Source organism: Acipenser ruthenus, chromosome 17 (assembly GCF_902713425.1).
Source record: "Acipenser ruthenus chromosome 17, fAciRut3.2 maternal haplotype, whole genome shotgun sequence".
In the NCBI taxonomy this organism is placed as follows: domain Eukaryota; kingdom Metazoa; phylum Chordata; class Actinopteri; order Acipenseriformes; family Acipenseridae; genus Acipenser; species Acipenser ruthenus.
In genome coordinates, this window is record NC_081205.1 from 192,697 (window position 1) to 215,763 (window position 23,067).

The 23,067-nt window shown below is 45.0% G+C and overlaps 1 protein-coding gene across 3 annotated transcripts; it reads left to right on the plus strand.

The window, feature by feature from the left end:
* Positions 1-1,316: 1,316 nt before the first annotated feature.
* Positions 1,317-22,838, plus strand: LOC117423355 (SEC14-like protein 1). Of its 3 annotated transcripts, none has more exons than XM_058989664.1 (17): positions 1,317-2,015; positions 3,140-3,231; positions 12,355-12,504; positions 12,828-12,959; positions 13,402-13,530; positions 13,921-14,158; positions 14,547-14,656; positions 15,180-15,369; positions 16,186-16,274; positions 16,381-16,451; positions 16,823-16,994; positions 17,520-17,654; positions 18,056-18,190; positions 18,475-18,726; positions 18,813-18,991; positions 19,293-19,319; positions 20,281-22,838. In XM_058989664.1, the coding sequence occupies exons 2-17, from the start codon at positions 3,169-3,171 to the stop codon at positions 20,384-20,386; spliced, it is 2,178 nt and encodes a 725-aa protein (XP_058845647.1). In that variant the 5' UTR covers positions 1,317-2,015; positions 3,140-3,168; the 3' UTR covers positions 20,387-22,838. The 3 variants fall into 3 exon arrangements, with proteins under 3 accessions (XP_058845647.1, XP_058845648.1, XP_058845649.1); XM_058989665.1 differs by having other exon boundaries at positions 1,317-1,987; XM_058989666.1 differs by lacking the exon at positions 19,293-19,319 and having other exon boundaries at positions 1,320-2,015.
* Positions 22,839-23,067: the final 229 nt, after the last annotated feature.

Genomic DNA, 23,067 nt, shown 5'->3' on the forward strand with positions numbered 1-23,067 from the left:
AATGACTTGCAAAGTAGTCTGAAATGGTGTGTGAGTTTAACACTTGTGATCAAGAACCACACTGTCTCTGTTTAATGCATACTTTCAATACATTACAGGCTTGTAGATTCCGCTGTGTACGTCTGGAAGCCTGTAAAGGAATCTGCTCTTTTTTTCATTCCCAAAGATAAAACCCACAGCAAATGCTAAGACTAGGTGTTTGGTGTTTTAAATTTAAACCAAGGCAGGTGCTTGGGCTGTCCTTATTAAAATATTTCCAGAAAGCATATCCAAGCCCTGGGTGCAGCTCCTGTAACTAGCTGATGTATAGCTCCAGGTGTAAAGACCACCGGAGCGGGAGAGTCTGCAGGTTTCCAGTTTCGTGGCTCAGCAAGTGTTGTACAGATAGCTGTTTGTTTTGCAGGGCAATGCTGCTGCCTTCTGTGGCCCTGGTGCAGCCCCTTCACCACCACCACCCCCCCCTCTTCAGTGTGTTTGGGAATCCTGAAAACTGTCTCCCTTTGCCTCACAAGCATGTCTGCTGCCTTTTTCTACTCGTTTAAAAAAATAATTAAAATAAGCGGTTATTTTACAGCTTTACATGATTCACAGACCCCATCACCACCAATCTTGATCCCCAGATTAATTACTGCAGCATATATCAGACTTGTATGCTGCTACTGTCTGATACAAACATGACATGAGCAGCTGCAATCCGCTTCAGTCTGTAGGGCTGTTTCTTGAGCATGGTGACACTGGGATGTACACACGTCCTGCACGAACACAAACCAACCCTAGTGTCTTTCACCAGCAGGATTAGGAGCAGATGCCCAGCACACTGGAGGACATGTAGTGTGCTCTAGGAAACGCGAGAATAAACAGCGCAACGTTAAATCACAATTTAAAAAGACATGCTCTAGATGTACGCAAACATGCAAGTGTGACTTGCAGATAGAAACCTCCACAGATCTACAGAATGTGCTAACCTATACTAAATAATGTTAATAGCAAGTAATGTGACAATTGCATAAGCTGATCTCCACACATTTACACAAATGTAAGCCTGACTTAGACAACTACCCTTGGTATTATTCCCACGTACGCTCTGTAACAGATCAGCGGAGCTCAAAAACACGGTAAACTATCAAAGAAAGCCCATGCAGCAAAATTACACAAGCTAATGGTAATTCATTGTTTAAGAAAACGTGACAGTCGGACACTGCAGCTTTAACCAACATGAACGCGCCCGCACCGTCCTCGACCACTGCGAGAGCGTGCGCGCTTTAGTGGTGTGACGTCGGCTTCAGAGTTGCCAAGTCCGCTTATAATAAGCGGGGTTGGGCTTGTTTTTTTGTTTGGTTTTTTTTTTTAGAGTCGCGGGTTGGAATTTGCATAAACGCCCACTCTAACATGGGTTTGTTTTGAAGAACGAGGTCGCTATTTTTCTGTCAGAAATCTGGCGACCCTGGTCGGCTTGTTTGGAGAGGGGAAGCGGCTATTTTGTAGCCAAAAAGAGCAGGAGCGGAGTTGTGTGAGGACTGTTTACAACGTGTTTCTGTTTTGTAACCACGATTGCAATACGAAAAAAACAACAACTTCCCAGTAGAACGCAAAGGGAACGCAGAACCGGGGAGAGCTGTTTATCAACATGACAGTGTTTTCCGGTGAAGAAGTTGAGTTGAGGTGCTGAGGGGATGAACCGATTGGAGCTGGTGTCGGGCCTGAGTCGGGGAAAGGGGGGCGGTGTTCAAGTTTGGGGGCTCTGACAGTCAATTCAATATTAATTCTACAGAATTGGAAAGAGTCAGCAAAATAACAACATAAGAACGCGTGTTCAGCATCATTGCACAGCGTGTACTGAGGAGGCACAAGCTAATCCGAAAGAGAACTACTGTGTGTCTAAGTATTTACTGTGCAAGAAAACGGGACTTACCGTGATCAGTGTGTGAAGGGTAGACCGTGCGGCATAAGAGGAAGTCTTCATACCCTCCTCTTCACACCTAGCAAGGTGAGCTACGCCGAGTTCAAGGCGAGAGGTATGTGTGTGTATTCTACTGCACTGTGGATTTTAATTCATTTTAAAAACAACCAAAACCCTACGAGCCTCTCGGTCTGTAATTTCCCATTTAATAACTGCTACTATTTTTTTTTTACATTTTAAAGATGGCATTGCTAGCGTTAGAAATTGAACGCGTTGATAGAAATATTTTACAACTTTAACGACTTAGTTGTACAGTCGATTGTCTCTTAAATCGGGCGAGGTGATTTAAACGTCTTTGCCTGCATTTTTAAATATATATATATTTTCTGTGTGCGTGTGTATACTCAAGCTTAAAGTTATATCAAATACGATAGCGTTTGCCTTAATTTAAAAGTAATGGTGTGCATTACAGTGTGAGTATGTGAAACGCGCTATCCGTGAATCATCAAACCTGATTATACAAAAAAAAAATCTTAGTCCTATTTTTAAACGTTAGTGTATGTATCAGAAATGCATGTTTTATATTGATAGAGATCTGTACAGTACAAAGTACTGTACAGTCTGCCATATCCTTCCTTGGTTAAAACTAATATAGCTCACATGATTCTTTATACAAAACCAGACTAAATGAACGCTTAGTGACCTGCTGTTCAACAGCTCATGACAGTTGTGTTTTCAGACCAGTTTAATATTCACTTAACTGGAATGTCTAAATACACGCAGCCAGAGATCAAACCCGGAGCTGTTCTGTGTTGATCAGTAACCTGTTTTTCAGCAAATTCCAGGGAAGCAGAGTCATAGTTTGTGAATGTCAGTCAAATTACTTAAACCCTTACAGACATTCCTGATGAGGGAGAAGAGAGATGCCATTGAGTGTCTGTCTGTCTGTCTGTCTGTCTGTCTGTGTGTGTGTCTGTCTGTCTGTGTGTGTGTAGACCTGGTTTCTGATCCATACACAAATTGCCTGGTTGCTGGTGGTGTGTGATCCACATCATAACCCACCCAGCCCCCGCCCCCCTTGCAGTTTGTCACATAGTTGTCAAATGGCCCACTGACTGGCGTTTGGGAAGCTTTGCTTTAGGAGGTTGCATGCTTTCCTCTGTGTAAGCATTGACTTGTCACAGCATTGTATTTCGGTTTCTCCTGGAGGTCCTGATTGCTTGTGTGCTTGTGTTTCAGGACCCAGCCTGCACTGAAGGAGTGTTATCATGGTGCAGAAGTACCAGTCACCCGTTCGGGTGTACAAGCACCCTTTCGAGTTGGTCATGGCGGTGAGTTGTGTGTTTCTTTTTCTTTATTTCTTTCTGTATGTTAATGGCCTGTCAGTCCTTCTTGGATCCACGTTGCCACGTTTCCTACAACAGTCTGTGTTTTAGAGTTTGTTGACATTATTGAATAATTGACTGAAAAGGACTGTGTAAGCTGACCTGAATGAACAATGCAATGTAAAAACAACGCTTGCAAAGGGGTAGCAGGGTCTGTGTTAAACAATCTGTGTTAAACGGTCTGTGTTAAACGGTCTGTGGCACAGATAATGTGCTTCCATCTCCTCAGTGTTTAAACAGTGCTGTGGAATGATCTACACAAAACCCACCGTAATTATTACTAATGAAGTGCCATTTACCTCCTGTTTGCAATGCAACCTGTAGACCTTTAGCCAGCATGTAACTTCTGACCTGCCTTTGTGCTCCTAGCTCCGAGGCAGGGGGAGGATCTGTTACATCACATATACGTCATGGGTCACGGATTAGCCAGGGCACTGGGCGCTGTGGTGTTTCTTAATGTAGGAGTCCCTTTTCCCTTTTAGTTGTTGCAGTACAGTTCTGCTTTGTTACTTTTACTGTCTGATTTTAAACGTCAGATTGTGAAATAATGTTGGCTGTGCTGTGATGGTTTGTCACACTGGTGACGTATTGAATTGTGAACTCCCTTCGTTAACTGTGCAACCTGTCTGCTATCAGCATGGCAGGCTGAAAATTCTTCTTAAAATAGATCAAACACTTCTACCTAAAAATAAGCGCTTGTCTGTTTCACAGCTGCCTCTGCACCCGAGGGCTGTTTTCAGACCGGTCCACGTGCCCAGCTCTGATTAGTGCTGAGAGCAATGCAGAGTCAAATCCCCTCTAGAAATACATCCCGGGGTCTTATCATGCTGTCTGCAGAACTAGGGCCTGGATTCACCCCAGTATGAAACTGTTGCTGCTGCTGATTTTGATTAGCTGCTTCTAACTGATCTTCTATTCCAGCACACGTTGTGTTGCGAGGCTGCTGGGTTGGGGAATATTTCTCAAGCAGTGAGTGTACGTACTGCAGTGTGATTATTCTCCTGTTTGTTTCTGTAAGGCAAGCCTGCTGGATACCCCCTTTATTCACGTTGACTGTGAATGCCAGGTACCTCTCCTGATTGTTTCTGTAAGGCAAGCCTGCTGGAGACCCCCTTTATTCACGTTGACTGTGAATGCCAGGTACCTCGCGTGACTCTCCAGGGCTCAGGTGTGTTCTGTCATTTGTACTGGACACTCCTTTATGTACTGTACGTTCTTTTCAAGCCTTCAGGTATGAGAAGGGTGTTGACTCAAAGCAGTCTAAAGCTAAATAACAAACACTGAATATAGTTTTGTTTTCAAGAATATTCCCAATACAGCAGTGGCTCTGTGCAACACTGCAGCCTTTGTTAAAACTCACTCCCCTGTGTTGCTACCTCTTGTTTTGTTATTCAGCTCCTTTTAAAAGCAGCAGGTTCACCGTCTGCTGCACAATGCAATGTCCCTGATTGTATTTCTAGGGTGAGGTGGTCACTGGGCACATGCACAGGCTCAGCATTGCCAGCCTGGGTCTGATGAGCAGCTGGCTGCACAGCTGTCGCTGAAGGATCCCCAGTGCATCTCTGAGGTGCAGGGGCTGCTGCTGCTGTTTGCAGTGGAGATCTGAAACATGCTACATCAGTAGTTTAGATCAGCCCAGCAAGCTTTTGAATTAAGAACATGCTATTTCTCAGGGGCAGTGTGGGAGAAGGTTTGCCCAAGACTACAGGCTAAAACATGCACTTCCATGTAGCGTTTGGTAATTGAGCCCCTCGGTGCCATGAGGAAAAGAGAATGGAAGAGCACAATACAAGTGGAAGCTGCTGAAAAGAGAAGGTGTTTTAAATAGAATGCAACGAGGGAAGCAGAAGTTCCTTCAGAACACACAGGCAGCGCTGCCGGCATTCTCTCTGTGTCCGTCTGCGCAGGTAACTCTCTCCCGTCTGATTGCTGCCCACTGCTACACCTAACCTGTATCAGTGAGAATCTGGCCCCTTTCCCATAGCACTGCACTGAACAGATCTCTGGACACTCCCTTGTTGAGTTCCTATTTTGTATCAGGCTGAAGTAATAACAGGAAAGTCCTTTGATAATGGGAGCATATTTTTGACACTGTGTGTGTGTTAGTGGAAAATGGCAATTACAAATTACATTGACTTATCTTTTTAAAAATATATATATTTAGATGGGATGTTTTACAAAGCTGCAGCTGCTAGAAATGTGCAGACAATGATTTACTTGACGTTCACAAATAAATGCTTGCAATGAGGCACTCCGATTGCTGTGCTAAAGCAGGAATCGGAGGTAAATAAGAACTCATTAAACTGCTTGCCACAGTGTCTGTTTCAGCTTTGTTTTTAGCACTCTGGCAGCAGTATCAAGTAGGTACTCGCCACAAGATTGCAAAAGGGAAGTTTCACAGACACCCTGTCTGGCACAGAGACTGAGCTGCTCATTCTGTATTGGATATTTTTTTACTGGTGACCTGAAAACTTTAGAAATGGGATCAAGCTTTTAGGTTTGTGCCGATTTGGGTTGGTTTATCAAAGGCTGGATTAATTGCTATACAGACTCAGTTGTAACCTACCTACAGTTATCAATAAAAAATGATTATATTGTACTGAAATGAATACTGGTGATCCATTATCCCCAGTAATTATGTTTTTGTAGGCACTGGTCTAAAAGTTTGTTTACTTGACTTGCCTGCTGTGTAATTTATTTGGGGAAACTGGAAATGACTCCCCTCTGTTGGAGTGAACAGTGGCATGACTTTATGGGTACATATTTTTTTTAAAGATTTATAGAGAACAATGTGTTGAATGAAAGTACATAGTGGGGGGGGGGAGCCTGTTAACATATCCAGGTTACAAAATCTGCAGAAAGATTCTGTGTTTAACTGGGCTTGTACAACTGCCAGGCTGATAACAGGCTGGTTTCAGAAGGATAACCTCAATGAGGCTTGGTGTGCATTCTCTGCATTCTCAAGACCTTTTCCTGATTGTATCCCATCTTTTCACGCTGTCGCATGCTACAGTTGTGACCTTACTCTGAACAACACAGCTTTTCATAGAGTCAGATGTTTGTAATCTGCATTTGGGCAAGGCAAGTCAGCCAGGGTGTGTGGTTTTTGGGATGAGAGGGGCTCTGGAATGCATTAATACAAGACAGTTTGGAACCTGTATTTCAGGTGATGCCTAAACTCGGATCACTGGCCACTTTGCACTGCTGCCTTGACACAAGCTGGGGAGCGCCTGTTATAAATGCAGCATTCTGCATGCAATCCTGAATGACCTTATAATCACCCTACTGGAGAGGTCTGTTTATTCAGATATTTGGAATGTCTTGTAGAAAGAAATTGGTTCAAAGATGTTTACTGTTGTTGATATCTCTGTTGGCTGTCAAGTCTGCACCTGCCTTGTTTCTAAGGAATTTGATACAGTCCCGGCGGTTTGCTGTGTATTTTTTGCCCTGTTCTGACTTGCTGTTTGTTATACAGCAAGTCTCTCTACATTATTGCCCATGGGATCTGTAACTAAACACATTTGCTTCAACACATGTGCGCCTCATTAAAGCTGCAGTGCTAATATGTATTCCTGGAAGGCTCTGGCAGTGTTTTCTGGGCTACGCTTTATTTGATCTACAGTGACACAAAGGCAGAGTCAGACTGGTACAGCTGTGTCCTGAAGGTTTTCAGCAAATTATTAGGAGCGTTCTGAATCATTGTGACCTACTTTTGAAGTAGCTACAGTACAATACCATCAAGGTTTTATTGAGATTCTTTACAGGGAGTTGATCTTCGCTAGTTGAAGCTGAGTGAGGTCCAGTTAGGTTTAGTTTTTAATTGAGGAGGTTTTTTTTCTTCTGTATTTCACACCTGCTGCTAAAGCCCTGAGGTTAAAATGCAAAGTGTTTGTACAGCAACACGCCTGCTGTTGAAAAACATGTGGAACCACCAGACAATAGAGAGACAGACTGAGACAGTATGACAGTATGGAACAGTTTAGTTAACCAAACAGTCCTCTGCCACCGCAGCAGTTTTCCAAAATGCAACGGCACACTCTCTATTGCTTTAATGATGCCTTTCCAGCTCTGACTGGTGCACTGTAGACCTGCAGTTACTCTCTCAGATCATTACTACACTCTGCAAACGCCTCCTGTTTTAATGCTTATTTCTAAACCTTGCTTGTATACATTACTGTCGGAGAGCCTCTTTCAGCGTCACTATAACTCACAGTTTAGCATTTTTGAAGATTTTTCTGCGTAGACTCTGAATCACCACCACTCGCTGCGCTTCTAAACAGCCGTTTAAGTGATATTTTGTAGCAGAGTGATTTACAGATGTTGAGGTGATCTGCACAGCACACCCGCTCTATTGAGGAAAATGGAACCCCTTTTAAAAGACAGCCTGCGCTCCACAGTATTGCTGGTAATTGGCATTTGTGCGCACGCAGTAGATTGTTTGTTTGGTTTGAATTGTTTTGTTCAGATAGGATGACGTTCACATCGGCGTCTGTGTGTATATAGACACTGGGCTACACAGGTCCCTGTGAACACAAGGAAGGGTGTTTATGTAAGGAAGCTTGTGGTACAAACACTGGGGTGATCCTGGTAATCTGCTCCTGATGGTTCAGACTTGCTTTTAATCAATAGGGAATTTAAAATGTGTTTATACAAGTTTAAGCTTAAGAATCACCTTTTTAAAAAAAAAAAAAAAAAAAAAAAAACTTCTTTCAGCCACTTTCTCAGAAATGCAATGTCCGGGCAACATTGGGTAATTCTTTGGTTTAGCGTTTCCTGTTTTTGTCACAGTATCTGAGAGTGCTGGCTGCTGACACGCACGCTTCCCCCAGCTTGTCTAGAAGGCTTGTGCCCTTCTCAGCTGGAATGCTGACTTTTATCTCGGCAAAGGGCCAGCTTCCCCCGGCTCCGTCGGACCCAGAGAAGCAGTATTTCCAGTGCTGTGTCTGCACGGCTAAGAGCTGAAGATTGCTGTGTACAGTAATGGTACTCAGCAGGTTGCTGGACTGGTTCCTATAGTGGGTATCTGCTCAGAGCAGGGCTGGCGCAAGCAGTGATCCTGTAAGCCACCCTACCTATCTCAATCCTGCCTGGGGGAGATTACTTTGTTTTGTCTCCTGTAAACCTGCCCATTGGTGCCAATTTTCTCACTGGTCTGGACGATGCTTTAGGAACTTCTCCAGATTACCAGAACTCACTTCTCTAGGCGTCCCACAGCCATTCCCTTTTTATTATTTGAAATAGATGTATACTTCATTATATAGCCTAATCAGATTGTGTCACTGGTTGCCTGCATGTAAGTTTAGGGGCATGCTTTGTGTTAATTCCAAAGCCCTTGAAACCTCTTTCTCAGAGTGGGTCCTGTTTGCACACAGTTTGCACTTGGGGTTTGTACGTCCTTTGCCTAACTTGTTGGTCGGACCAGGGACGACCCCTCTCTCAGCTGAGCGCTTGATGGCTTCTTTCCCAGCTAATGACGAGGACATGTCGGTTCACAGTTTTATCTGGGATTCTCAGACTTAGACAGTCAAGGCGATCGCTACAGCAGCTTCTGTTTGAAGCACAAGAGCTGTTGAGTAGAGCTGTTTTGATTCCGTAGCCATAGATACTGTAAAGTTTTTGTAAGAGTATCCATGACTACATGACTTGGCTTCTCTTCTCATTTTTGAGGAGGTAGAATGTATTTCAACATTGATCTGGCTTCCATCCCTACGAGAAAAACAAACCTTTTATAAACACATATGAATTTGGTCTTATTAAAATGAAGTGAAGTAATGGAATGTTTGAAACCCTGTTTTTGAAGGACACAGTATATGGCATCACAGTGGGGATGTCCTGTGAATGGATTTGCTGTCTAGTGGCAGCCCTGGACCTTGTTCCCAGGACTGCGTGACTTTGTTAAATGAATATCCTTTCCTGTTGTGAGTCATTCCCGCCGCTGTGTTGCTGCTCCAGCAGTAATGGTGCCCCAGTGATAACCCCTCCTGTGTTGTTTGGACAGCAGCGAGGAGGGCTTGTTGTTCTGCTGTAACTTTCCAGTTTCAGCGCTGCGTTTCCTGAAGTTGGCACGTTTCTCACCGCAGTGCTTCACTGTGCACGCCGTGCAGAAGCATCAAGCCGCACCTTCAGCATTCGGAAACTAAGCACTCCCCTGCAGGTTTGTTTTCAGAGCCCCAGTCGCTACGTTCTTGGTAAAGCAGTAGCGATACCAATGAAGATAAACATGCAAATTGTGTTGCATTGACCCAAAGTGTTTATCCTGTTCGTAGAATATTAATGCAGCACTATGGTAGTGTTTGTTTCAGGAGGGATTTGTATAGAAGACCTCTACAAGTACAATAAGAACTCAACTATATGGTATTTTAAGCCACTGCCAGGCCAAAATAATTAGCATGGAAGTGCTAGTCACGTCAGCTTTAAATATTTGTTATCTCTCTCTCTCTCTCTCTCTCTCTCTCTCTCTCTCTCTCTCTCTCTGAGCTCATTCTGGACGCTTTTTAAAGCAGCTGACTGCAGCAGTTTTTACTGAGGGACTAATCCTGTACCCTGTAATGGGGAAGTGAGTTTGGAGTTCTTAATGCTGGTGTCTGCTGCTTCTTTTTAATTAGTTTCTTTGCAAATAGACATTATTAAGAGCTGTGCTGGCCAGGTCTGCGTGGAAAACACAGGCACAGCTGTGTTTTCCACAGCCTCTCCCACCTCCCCGTTTACAGTGTTTCAGCAGAACAGTGCAGTATTCCTGTTATTTCTTGTATAGCGAATAGCCAATTCTGACCTGTATTACATCATGCAATCTGGTTCTCATTAGTTTGGGTGTTGTTTTATGTTTAATCCCAGTTGTACTGAGCATGTGGATATGGCAAAGACCCTACTTGCATTTTTACACTCAGGGGAACTTCTTTTCCCCCAGAACTTCAGATTTTCAAAAGCATCCAGGGCTTGCAATAAAACCAGCTGAGACTGTTTGTTATTCATTTGCTTTTCTACCCAGGCACACTCCGCGTAAGGGGGCCCTCGTACCAAGTCAAGGGCAGGAAACAGCAGCAGCAGAAAGTAGTTCTTTGAGAAGCCGTGTGTACAGATAGACATTTCTATATATATATATTTTTTTTTTGTATATTCAACAGATGCTCCCCTAGTCGTCCTTTTTTATTCTTTTTCCACGTTCCAAACCCATTAAACAACTTTGCTGTAGATTCCACACGTGATTGCAGTTATTGTTCTAAGGGCCCACGTTTTCATTGGAGCACTTTATAATGCAAATGCACTGGCTGGTAACAGGCAGATTTGCCATTGACCCAGATACAGTGTGCAGTCAATCCTCTGTGCTTTTACAAGGTTTGTGAATAATGCTGGAGATTTGCACTTCCAGAATAGCTGCAGTTCTGATGTGGACTTGAACTATGCAGTGCACTGTGGGGAAGGGAGCGCTCCCCTATATGAGCAGGTAAAGTAATACAATGCACACGCGTTGGCTGCAGGACTCGCGATGTCCTGGTCTTGACTTGGTACCTCGGTGCTTGTATTCCCACTAAAGCAGTCCTCACAACCACCCACTACGCCACGCAACTTATTCAGCAAAACACAATGCTTTGCATACGGTGTTTTTTAATGTAAAACCATGTTTTCAGTTTTCTGTTGTATTTCAATTGAATTAAAAACCTAGACATTGCTGGTGGCAGCCTGCACACTGTGTGGCTGAAGTGTGTGACACATCACTGACGTATCGGTAACACTGTGTCCTGACTCCATGAAACAACCCGATGCCGTTGTTCTCGGCTGAAATGTCCATATTGAAATGGGAAGCGGAAGCCTGTCTGAGGATTCTGGTGATAAAGTTGTGTAGGAACTTTGTAGCTCTTGATCAAAAGATGAGGCCGTAACTGGGTCGGCTGAAATTGGAAAGGAAATAAATGATTAGAAGCATTTCTGCTGGGAAGCTAACCCTCAGGCTCCTGGAGCTGGTTTTGTATCAACAGAGCAGGGATGTATTGGATTCCTAGGTTAAAGAAACCGCTGTGCTTTGTGTATTCCTAATCTTTTAAAATGAGCAATAGAAGTCCTGATTGCATTGCATTGCATTCCATTCAAAGTGACCTTGTTGTTTTTCTGTAATGGAATGCCTTTAGAAATAGAGCTGCAGGCTTACTTTTTTTTCCTCTTGCATCCACAATGTTTTGGGATTCTTTTTACATTCTAGCCTTGTATTTCATGTATTACACATTGTTTTCACTGTATTTCATTTATTACACATTGTTTTCACTGTATTTCATTTATTACACATTGTTTTCACTGTATTTCATGTATTACACATTGTTTTCACTGCATTTCATTTATTACACATTGTTTCCACTGTATTTCATGTATTGTGCATTGGTTTCCACTGTATTTCATGTATTGTGCTTTTCCTTTCACACAGCGAGTGGCCTGCTTGCATCTGACAACAGCAATAGAAGTCCAGTGAGTTGCACAAACGGACGATGAACAAATCATTTTAGTGTTTTAAATGTGCCGTTCAAAGAAATGTGGAAGACGTGTAATCCAAGGATCCATCATGTAATTCATCTATCGCTGATCACAGAACACCTACATCTTTAGGTGTGGATAGCAATGCATCCCATTTAACAAGGAGCTGTCTGCGAGGAGAAGTGTGTGTGTGTGTGTGTGTGTGTGTGTCTTCTCTCTGGCGAGATGCCAGACTCGCTCACTCACAGTAAAGTGGTTTACCGTGTGCCGCTGCAAAACAGGAATTTTTTCATTTTATCAAAAGCTTCCTAAGATAAACCCGCTGGGACAAAGATCTCGTTTCCAGTGGTGATCTTCAAGAGGGGAAAACAAAAACATCATTAAAGTAAAAACTAAGCTGTAAACAATGAGAGCCTTCATACCATAGAACAATAGCTAGGCAGAAGCCTACTTCACGAGCAACTTTGTGGAAGTGTTGTTGAACAGCTTGCCAGCTTGTTAGGGGGATTTGAATCCCGAGCTGTGTGCAAAAAACAAACTCCTCCTGTAGTGAAAGCGCTTGGCTTTAAAATGACCCCAGACTGATGGTCTCTCTCTCTGTTGCAGGCGTATGAAAGAAGATTCCCCACCTGCCCTCTGATCCCCATGTTCGTGGACAGCGACACTGTGAGCGAGTTCAAGAGTGAGGACGGGGCCGTGCACGTGATAGAGAGGCGTTGCAAGCTGGACGTGGACGCGCCCAGGCTGCTGAAGAGGGTATCGCCACCTTCCCTTTCCAAACCAATCCCTACACAACAGGACTGTAGTTCCAGGCCAAAACCAGGCCGTGTAACATTTTATAAGATGAGATCGATTGATTTGCCCAGGTGGTGTTCTTGACCTGTAGCAATACACTGCCCATGCCTATGTTAACATAAGCTAAAATAAATCTCTGGAGTAGGAAAAAGGTTATACAGACTGCTACTTTAAGAATCAATCCAGCATACCTGATTGTGTTTCTGATTTACTTTTGGAGTTTTCTTAGAGGTTTGTCTGGTGGATGTGAGGAAGTTACATGTGTGTTTTTGTTTCCCCCCCAGATTGCCGGGGTGGACTACGTGTACTTTGTCCAGAAGAACTCCTTGAACAGAAGGGAGCGGACCCTGCAGATAGAGGCCCACAATGAAACCTTCTCCAGCAGAGTCATCATCAAGGAGTTCTGCTGTTACACTGTGAGCTGCTAGCAAACCCCTAATATAGGAATCGGCATCACACTTTAAAAATATGTTTTTGACCCACACCCAGCTTAAAGGAGACAGTCAATGGTTTATTAGTACTCCCTGCAAACTTACTTTGCTTACAGCAGGAATGCATTCAGTGTTTGTTTAGTCAGTCTGAAATCAAGGTATTTGCACCATTTATACATTTTTTTTCTTCTCTATTTTATACAAAAGGACAATCATTGTTTCAGTCGTTGCCTACTGGGCAGCAAGAGAAATGGATCCCTGCATGCTAGAAGTCTTTCTAATGACAGGTGCCCTGCTGTTTGAGTTCCTGTCTCTGCTATCTAGATTCAAATAGATGTGTGCAGTGATGTGCTAAACTCTATAGATAAGTATTTTGTGTGCGTCTCTCTGAATGCCAGTACAGTATGTGTTGTGATGTTATTGGCAGGTTCACCCAGAGAATGAAGACTGGACTTGTTTTGAGCAGTCTGCAAGTCTGGATATCAAATCTTTCTTTGGCTTCGAAAGCACTGTTGAAAAGATTGCGATGAAGCAATACACCGGCAGTATTAAAAAGGTACATCCGTGGGGGTGGGGGGGCGAGGTACACCCGGGGGGGCGAGGAGGGATGTGTTCATGGCATAGCATGTTAGTTGATGGGGGTCCACACAGTTTAGCAAGAACATTCAAATCCTTTTAATAGCTTTTCAGCTATGAGTTTGACTAGGCTTTTGTTCAACCACCCAGATTCCTAATTTAAGAGCTCCTTTTTAATACTCTTTCCTAGTTTTGAAACCTATTGAATAGGCTGCAGGGATTACAACCAAATACAATACATATGGTTATAAGACTCCCATTGTACAGCACTTTGATCCATTCCTGGTTTTACTATAAAATGCACCTGAGCTTGTTTAGCTATGCACTGGGTCTAATCAAGCACATATTTAAATTGCCTCTTCTTTTCCAGGGCAAAGAGATCATTGAGTATTACCTGAAGGAACTGGAAGATGAGGGCGTTGCCGTCATACCCCGCTGGAGTCCTGCTGTAGCTCCCCCTGCCCCAGTCAGCATCGCTGCCCAGCCAGAGCGTCCAGTCTCTGCAGCCGTCTCCATCCCCGCCGCCTGCGCCAAGGAGAGCCACAGCAGCAAGGAGGCCCTCGGGGCCCCTGGGAGCCCGGCAGATCCCCTCGCTGGCACTCCTGATGGTACCGATCCCTCCTCACATCTACTCGCAATCGTCCCACAAATAAAACACCACGGGACACATTTATCAAGGGCTTCTTGTAGGAGACCCCAGGGACAGAAAGCATGCATTCAGTCATTAGATCAGTCACAATAAAAACCAGACCAATTACAGCGATTGAACTGCTCTGAGATTGCATGAAATAAATCGCTGGACACAAAGCAGCCATGAAGCCTTGATTATTGTATTTCAATTAGTGCAAGTTCATTATCTTAGACAGCTGCCACCCCTAAGCCCTGTGGTATATGTTTTATATGTAAAGGTATTAGTGGTACGCTGTCTTTGATTTCCATGATTGAGCAAAACCTGGTCCCTGCACTTCACGTACTGTAAACTTCTTTCTTTCCCAGACAAACTGGATGCAGATTACATCAAGCGCTATCTAGGAGATCTGATGCCTCTGCAGGAAAGCTGCCTGATCCGACTGCGACAGTGGCTGCAGGAGACACACAAGGGCAAGGTGATACAGACAGAGACCCCCACACAGCCCCGCCTCCCCACACAGACCCCTCCACTCTGCCTGGTGTCGGAGGATGCATGCATTGCGTCGCTGGATACACACACCTCCTGTATTGATCTGTTGGGGCTGTAGGTCGTGGGCCTATCTGGTTGTCTAATGATTATCTGCTTCATGCGTTGGTATTAGATAATAGTCTGCGCATTATAGTTTTAATTGCTAAAAAAAAAAAAAAAAAGTTCCAGAATACTTTTAACGCTTCGGATGGAGAAAGGACCCCTCGCAGAATACATTTCCTGGCTAACATTTGCAACAAGGTATTGGGTATACTTCTAATACCTGTCACTAACATCCACATGTAACAAAGAATAATAATACAAATTCATTCACACAGCTGATTAGATGGCACCTTCTTTACAGCCTCCTATGAGGACGTGCCTTTTTGTGTCTTGCTGAAATTCAGAATGATTCATGTCTCTTGCCCTGAACAGATGCATCTCATTGTTTTATTTCTGTTCTTTTCCAGATTCCGAAGGACGAGCACATCCTGCGCTTCCTGCGCGCCCGTGACTTCAACATGGACAAGGCGAGGGAGATCCTGTGCCAGTCCCTGACCTGGAGGAAGCAGCACCAGGTGGACTACCTGCTGGAGACGTGGAGCTCCCCGCAGGTGCTGCAAGACTACTACACTGGGGGCTGGCACCACCACGACAAGGGTAAGGGGCTCCTTGAGACGCAGCTGCCATCCCTGGGGTTTAACAAACAGGTGTCTCACCTGAGCAGTATCAGTGGCTGCAGCTGATCTTGTTGGGGCAGTGCAGTATTCTAGTGCAGGGATGGAAATAAGACTCCTGTTTCATAGCAGTTTCACCCTTTCCAGGTTTTAATACAAGCTTGATTATCCACAGTGTGTATAAGTAACAAGCTCAGGTGAGTCTTCCAGTAAAACCAGGAACGGATCAAGCTGCTGTGCAATGGGAGTCCTATTTCCATCCCTGTAGTGCTTTATTAGCTCAGATTGATGTCCTTGGGATTCGTGAATGGCAGGATGCACTCTGTGTTTGATTGCAACAGTACCTCCTACTGTACGGGGTGGGCAGGTTGCTCTGACTGATCTGATTTGCAAGCTGACTAGTCTTCTAGCTAGATTTTATTGCGTAGCTCTGCTTGTGTTTTCTACATGACACGACTCCTCCCTCCTGTTGTATTATATAGCTGGGGCATTGCTACATGATTTATGGTAAGACCCTACTTGAGTTCTCAGGATTACAGACCCATTTAGCATCGTAAATCCTGACCAGTCTGGTCTGCAATCGCTGGTAATTTTCCCAGTGTTGCCTCTAACTGACTAAGCAACCTTCTAACTGAAGTGACTGCATGTGATTATCAAGCTGCTGCTCTGTGGAGGGTTCCCTGACTGTGTGACATTCATGCGAGTTATTTGTGTTGCTGAAAGCCATTGTGTGCTGCTCTGGTGGCACGCTGTCCTTGTATGAGAAGGTGATCCTCAGTCCTCCCTGTGTTTCTCTCAGATGGTCGCCCTCTCTATGTGCTCCGTCTGGGACAGATGGATACCAAGGGACTAGTCCGGGCACTTGGGGAGGAGTCTCTGCTTCGACATGTGAGTGGAACAGAGCAACTGCTTCCTTTACCTGCTTTGATTTCTTTATTCCTGCACACTGAACTATGGCGAGGTGGTGATGCTGAATCTCTCTTTGTTAACACAGGTCCTGTCAATCAATGAAGAAGGGCTGAGACGATGCGAGGAAAATACAGGTGTCTTCGGACGACCGATAAGGTATGTAGAAGATCTTTGCTAACACCTGCCTTTGTTTCAGGTACTAATAGGAGAAGGAATGAACTTTTTTTTTATTGATAGTAAAAATCTCTGAGTTGAATTTGAAGTAGGATATTTGCTCCTCCCTTTACCCCATTTTTTTAAATGTATGATTCATCTAAACTGATCAGTTTATCCCCTTGCGTTTGTGTGAACTCTATGGAGTCATAACTTTGAAAATATAAAATAGATGCATAGATAGGAACCTTAAAATGGTACAATTTTGCACACAGTGACAGAACAGCCTATAAATGCTGCAAGAGATGAATCTTGTTGCACCAAACCGTTGGTTCGTTCAGGGATTTGAACCCGGACCCTGTCTGTTTCCTCAGCTCCTGGACCTGCCTGGTGGACCTGGAAGGCCTCAATATGAGGCACCTGTGGCGGCCGGGCGTGAAGGCTCTGCTGCGGATCATCGAGGTGGTGGAAGCAAACTACCCTGAGACCCTGGGGCGCCTCCTCATTCTCCGAGCACCAAGGGTCTTCCCTGTCCTCTGGACGCTGGTGAGTCTGCGGCACCTTTACTGTCGAAGTGCGACAGCAGCTTTCCTTGTTTCTCTTCATGCTTGAATCGGAGCAGCTGTGCATTCAAAGCACTGATCCTGCTAGTAACTGTTATTAGAGTCAGAGATGAGATCAGGAGCTGCATGTCCTTGTGTGAGCCAGATAAGGGCAGCATTTGTTGTGTTTGCTAATTGCTACCATCATTCTACAGGGATGCAAGTACAACTCCTGTTGCATAGCAGTTTCCCCCATTCCAGGTTTTAATACTATCTTGATCCGCTACAGTGTCTTGTTAAACCAGGAATGGATCAAACTGCTATGCAGTGGGAGTCTTCGATCCATCCCTGTAGTAGTTTTAGCAACTTCTTCCCTGTGTGGTGGTTTGAGCACCAGATGAAACTGACTTCTTTTTAGATGCAGTTTATTTTTTGGGAGGCTGTTTAATGGAGTCATTCATGTGAGTTTCCTGAGGGAAGAGATCTGCTGGTCTCTGCTAAAAGCCTTACCGGGTCTGTCACTTTACAGGTCAGTCCGTTCATCGATGAAAACACTCGCAAGAAGTTCCTCATCTACGCGGGAAATGACTACCAGGGTCCTGGAGGGCTGGTCGATTACATTGACAAAGAGATAATTCCTGACTTCCTGGGAGGAGACTGTATGGTAAGCCAGTCAGCGTCTTGTGAAGTTAAAAGGTAGACCAGAAATAGTATTGTTATATTCTGGTGCCATCTGCTGTCCTATATCAGCATTGCAGACACACTTGGAACCTAAACATGATCATGCAGAAGGGTTGACTCCATATTGAGAGATCAGTGCTGGGTAGCACACTAGAAATGACCTTGAAAATGTGACCAGGGGGCTAACGGATTATACAAAATACAGTTTAGCACAAAGGATTTCCTAACGTCTGCCGGACTATTGCTGAGCTGCTGGGTTTGCATACTGCAGATGGGTTCAGATTCGCAGTAATGCAGGTAGGTACGTGAGCACAGAGATTAAGCAGGGATATGTACAAGCAGATGGGCGCACATGTTTCAGTGTCAGAGTGTGAATCGTTCCAGTGTGAAGTTCCAGAAGGGGGGGTCGTTCCCAAGGCTCTGTACCGGACAGCTGAGGAGCTGGAGACAGAAGATATCCGCCTCTGGACCGACACCATCTACCAGTCCGGCAGTGTCTTCAAGGGGTCTCCACACGAGGTATGTGAGGAGAACTCCGGCAGGGGGTCGAATCATTCCTGTCCTTGGTGCTCCAGTGCAATGTATTTGAAAACCTTGTTACCTGGTCTAGATTTCATTGGTTAAGGCAGTGATCTTCCTTCCAGACTGTCCTTATCACAATCTACTACTGGAGGGGACAGAATCGATTGCAGGGGTTTGACTATTGGTGAGACGCAGAATTGGGCGGGGGGGATTCCATTAGGGAATGTTCAATCTTGTTTTTTTGCTAGAGTAGCAAGTCTGATCCATGCATTTATTTGCAGCTGCTGATAGAAATCATTGATGCCTCCTCTGTGATCACCTGGGATTTCGACGTGTGCAAAGGAGACATTGTGTTTAACATCTTCCACTCGAAGAGGGCCCCCCAGCCCCCCAAGAAGGACACGCTGGGTGCCCACAGCATCACCTCCCCAGGGGGCAACAACGTGCAGCTCATAGACAAGTCCTGGCAGCTGGGGCTCGACTACAGCATGGTGGAGTCGCCTCTGATCTGTAAGGAGGGGGAGAGCGTGCAGGTAAGGGACTTTGTTTCGAGTGTCTCTGGGGAACGTTCCTGGGAGCTGATGGGTGACTAACTGAGAATCGGTCTCCTGCCCTGCAGGGCTCCCACGTGACCAGGTGGCCTGGCTTCTACATCCTGCAGTGGAAGTTCCACAACATGCCTGCCTGCGCCACCACCAGCCTGCCCCGTGTGGACGACGTGCTGGCCACGCTACAGGTCTCGTCGCACAAGTGCAAAGTCATGTACTACACAGAGGTGCTGGGCTCTGAAGACTTCCGGTGAGTCCTGCTTGGATCTATACTTCATATTAGAAGAAATGGATGCAATCTATTGTATGAAAAACATTGAGGTTTTTACTTGCATAGGATATGCTGATGAAGCTCAAATGTTATAGTTGTAATCATAAGACTTTGAGGCAGAACTCTTTCAGTTCTGCATTCCGTAGCCATGTGATGAATAGAAGGAAGTTTATGCAACACATTAGTGGTAAAGTCTGTTCAATGTGCCCATCAGCTCACCGCTGCTTTCAGCAACAACTTTCAAATCATATCTTTTTTTTTTTTTTTTCCTCCTGTAAAGAAATGCTTGCTACGATGTTGAGAGTTTGTAAGTGTTTTTGTTTAATTGGTTTGGTTCAGACTAGTTGTTCTAGCCTTGGGGTGGAAGGCTTGGTTACTGCTGCTGCAGATTCAGTTTCCCTGCAAGACTGCTCTTTATCTTTCTACTCCTGGAGCAGACAAAATAAACTCTTACCATTCAGGCTGGCCCAAACCAAATCCATAGACATGTACAGATTGGCGTTGACCATTTACTTGAAGTACCTCTAAAGAGTTTTAATGTTTGTCTGGCCTATTGAGTCCTTTGCCTCGAGAGAGTGCTGCTCTATTTTCCCAGTGCTTAGTTTCCTGTGCTTCGTTACTACTAGATACTCTGTTTCGCTGCTTGGCCTTGCTGTGTTTGGAGTGTTTCATGCTTCGGGTCTCTAGAATGGGGTTTGCATTCCCCCCCCATTGGGGGTCCTCCGGGTTTCTTGACCTCACATGACTAACGGGAGATTGTACGGATACTGAGACTGACTGTACTGCAACACAAACCGGGCTGCACACAGACTGCAACACAAACCGGGCTGCACACAGACTGCAACACAAACCGGGCTGCACACAGACTGCAACACAAACCGGGCTGCACACGACCCGCCGCACTGGTTTCTGGTTTACTGGCATTCATCAGAACAGTTGCATAGAACAACCTCTACAGATTTTAGAAGCATGTTGCATATTCTAAATTAGAGAGAAAAGTCACTGAGCTGATAACAGGTTTACAAGAAGTTAGCCTGGTATCGCTCAGCACTTTAGAAAATCTAACAGTCTTAACCCCTGCACACGAATCCTGAAAAAAACAGCAGTAAATAAAAATAAGTCTCTGTCTGTCTGGGATGTGTCTACAATGATTTGTCCAGACCCTGTTGAGAGTTGGGGTTCAGGTCACCCCCCCCACCCCTCCAAACCTGCCAACTCCAGAATCTCCCACCTCCTGGAGATAAGAGGTCTCTTGTTTTTTCTTTCAGGGGCTCCATGACCAGTCTGGAGTCGAGCCACAGTGGCTTCTCCCAGCTCAGTGCTGCCACCACCTCCTCCAGCCAGTCCTACTGCAGCTCCATGATTTCCAGGTAGTGCTGCCACCACCTCCTCCAGCCAGTCCTACTGCAGCTCCATGATTTCCAGGTAGTGCTGCTACCACCTCCTCCAGCCAGTCCCACTGCAGCTCCATGATTTCCAGGTAGTGCTGCCTCCACCTCCTCCAGCCAGTCCCACTGCAGCTCCATGATTTCCAGGTAGTGCTGCCTCCACCTCCTCCAGCCAGTCCTACTGCAGCTCCATGATTTCCAGGTAGTGCTGCCACCACCTCCTCCAGCCAGTCCTACTGCAGAGCCACAGAGGAGGAGCCCCCATTCCTATCCCGAGGATCCCCCCATACAAAACCACCGAGGAGCCTTCTAACTCCAGAATGGCACCCTTTTGATGAAACAGATGGGAGCTGGTACATTGAAAGCTGATCGCTGGACAGCTGACTGCCTCAGTAACGAGTCGATGACTTCACTTCAACAAGGGAGTCTTGGTCAAGCTGGGGGGGGTTTACTTTAGTACTGCGTCCAGATTAAGCTGTACCTAAATGGATCCCTGTAGTAACATGTCAACTAATATGAAAGTAGTGATTTATTTGTATGTTTAGCAGCAGATTTAAGAAATGCGATGGGTCCTTTGCCACTTATGTTACAGAGCTTCCTGCCGGAAGAGCAGGCAGGGGCTCCCCTTAATAAAATGTAATGCGCTGAATCCATTCTCGTTCAGTAGAAGGTGTTGCAGTGTGGGGGTGAATAAGGACTTGCCAATGGTTACGGGACAGTGAAATGGGCAAGATTTGCGTTACCCAACAGAGGCACTGCTCGCCCAAATACAGAGCGAATACATACATGTTCCATTTTCAGCCTTCTACAGTTGCTTTTTCAGACACTGTGAAACCTTTTCGATTTGCTCTCGTCCTGTGAAGAGATGCTTTAGCTCATTTTAAACAGGACCAGAGCACAGCCCTGCTTTGAGAAGGGTCAGGCCCGATTCCTAACTGGCTGGCCAGAGGTTTGAAGTTACAATGACAGGATTTGTTTTCTAACAGTGCTTTTTTAACAGTGTAAATGAATCTAGTTTGAAGTGGATATTTTGTAATTTTATAGACCATTTGCAATAATTGGATTTTTCTGTGAAGTGTAACTCCACACTTCAGGAGAAGCACCATTGCAGTGCTTCTGTCTTCTGTGGAAACCTGTTCATTAAATAAGCATTGTGCAGACTATCTGAGAAACCTCTAGCAGTGCATACTCCCTTCCCCTGAGCCTCTCTTCTGTCCTCTAGTTTTGCTGTTAGTAAATCTGGCAGGTAATTGTGCACTGGTGTATCACTCATGTATGAAGCACATGAACAGCACTAGAAGGCTAGCCTGGAGCTCGCTCAGTTCAGACAGTGCTTGGGAAATGATATGCTTTCTAATAATGACTTCATGAGTGTTTGTTTGGTTTTTCACACTCCTTTATTTGGTGACTTGTGTTTGTTTAGTCTATATCTGTGTCTGTGTCCTAAAGGGGGGTGCATTGGGGTGCTGTGCAGGGGAGGCTCATTCAGTGCCCTGTCATTCCAAATCTGCATAGATGTTGAGTGTGTGTATCTTCATACAGAGCGCAGCTGTCACTCCACGCCTCATTGAGTGTGTGTATCTTCATACAGAGCACAGCTGTTATACACCTCATTGAGTGTGTGTATCTTCATACAGAGCACAGCTGTTATACACCTCATTGAGTGTGTGTATCTTCATACAGAGCACAGCTGTCACTCCACGCCTCATTGAGTGTGTGTATCTTCATACAGAGCACAGCTGTCACTCCACGCCTCGTTGAGTGTGTGTATCTTCATACAGAGCACAGCTGTCACTCCACGCCTCGTTGAGTGTGTGTATCTTCATACAGAGCACAGCTGTCACTCCACGCCTCATTGAGTGTGTGTATCTTCATACAGAGCACAGCTGTCACTCCACGCCTCGTTGAGTGTGTGTATCTTCATACAGAGCACAGCTGTCACTCCACGCCTCGTTGAGTGTGCGTATCTTCATACAGAGCACAGCTGTCACTCCACGCCTCGTTGAGTGTGTGTATCTTCATACAGAGCACAGCTGTCACTCCACGCCTCATTGAGTGTGTGTATCTTCATACAGAGCACAGCTGTTATACACCTCATTGAGTGTGCGTATCTTCATACAGAGCACAGCTGTCACTCCACGCCTCGTTGAGTGTGCGTATCTTCGTACAGAGCACAGCTGTCACTCCACGCCTCATTGGACTCTGTTGATGGTGTCGTTTTCTCCCAGAGCACCGGGATGCATTCTCCCCAGATCCCTTTCAGCCTGAGGGCTGCTGTGTGTGTCTCCGTTTCAGAACTGTCTTTCTTTTGTTGCTCTCTTCCATATCGACATCTCCTGAGGATTTATTAATATAGTCATACTTTGTTTGAATTAATATACACAAATAGCCTTTAAATATATTTTTTAAAACTATTAAACTTGAATTCTAAAAATGAATGTGTATTATGTGTTTTTATTTATTTATTTTTATATAAACTTGCTCAACATCCAAAATTAAAAATCCTTCTGTCAAGTCAAATAATGATTGCGATCCCCTGGACTGGGCTGAGGTTGCCTCTCCCTGACCTAGACCAGTAGCACTCATCCCAGGCCAGAGCCCGGGGCCGTTGTATTGATCTGAGATGTTAGTTCATACACTGGACTGGAGAGGAAAGGAATGGATTTC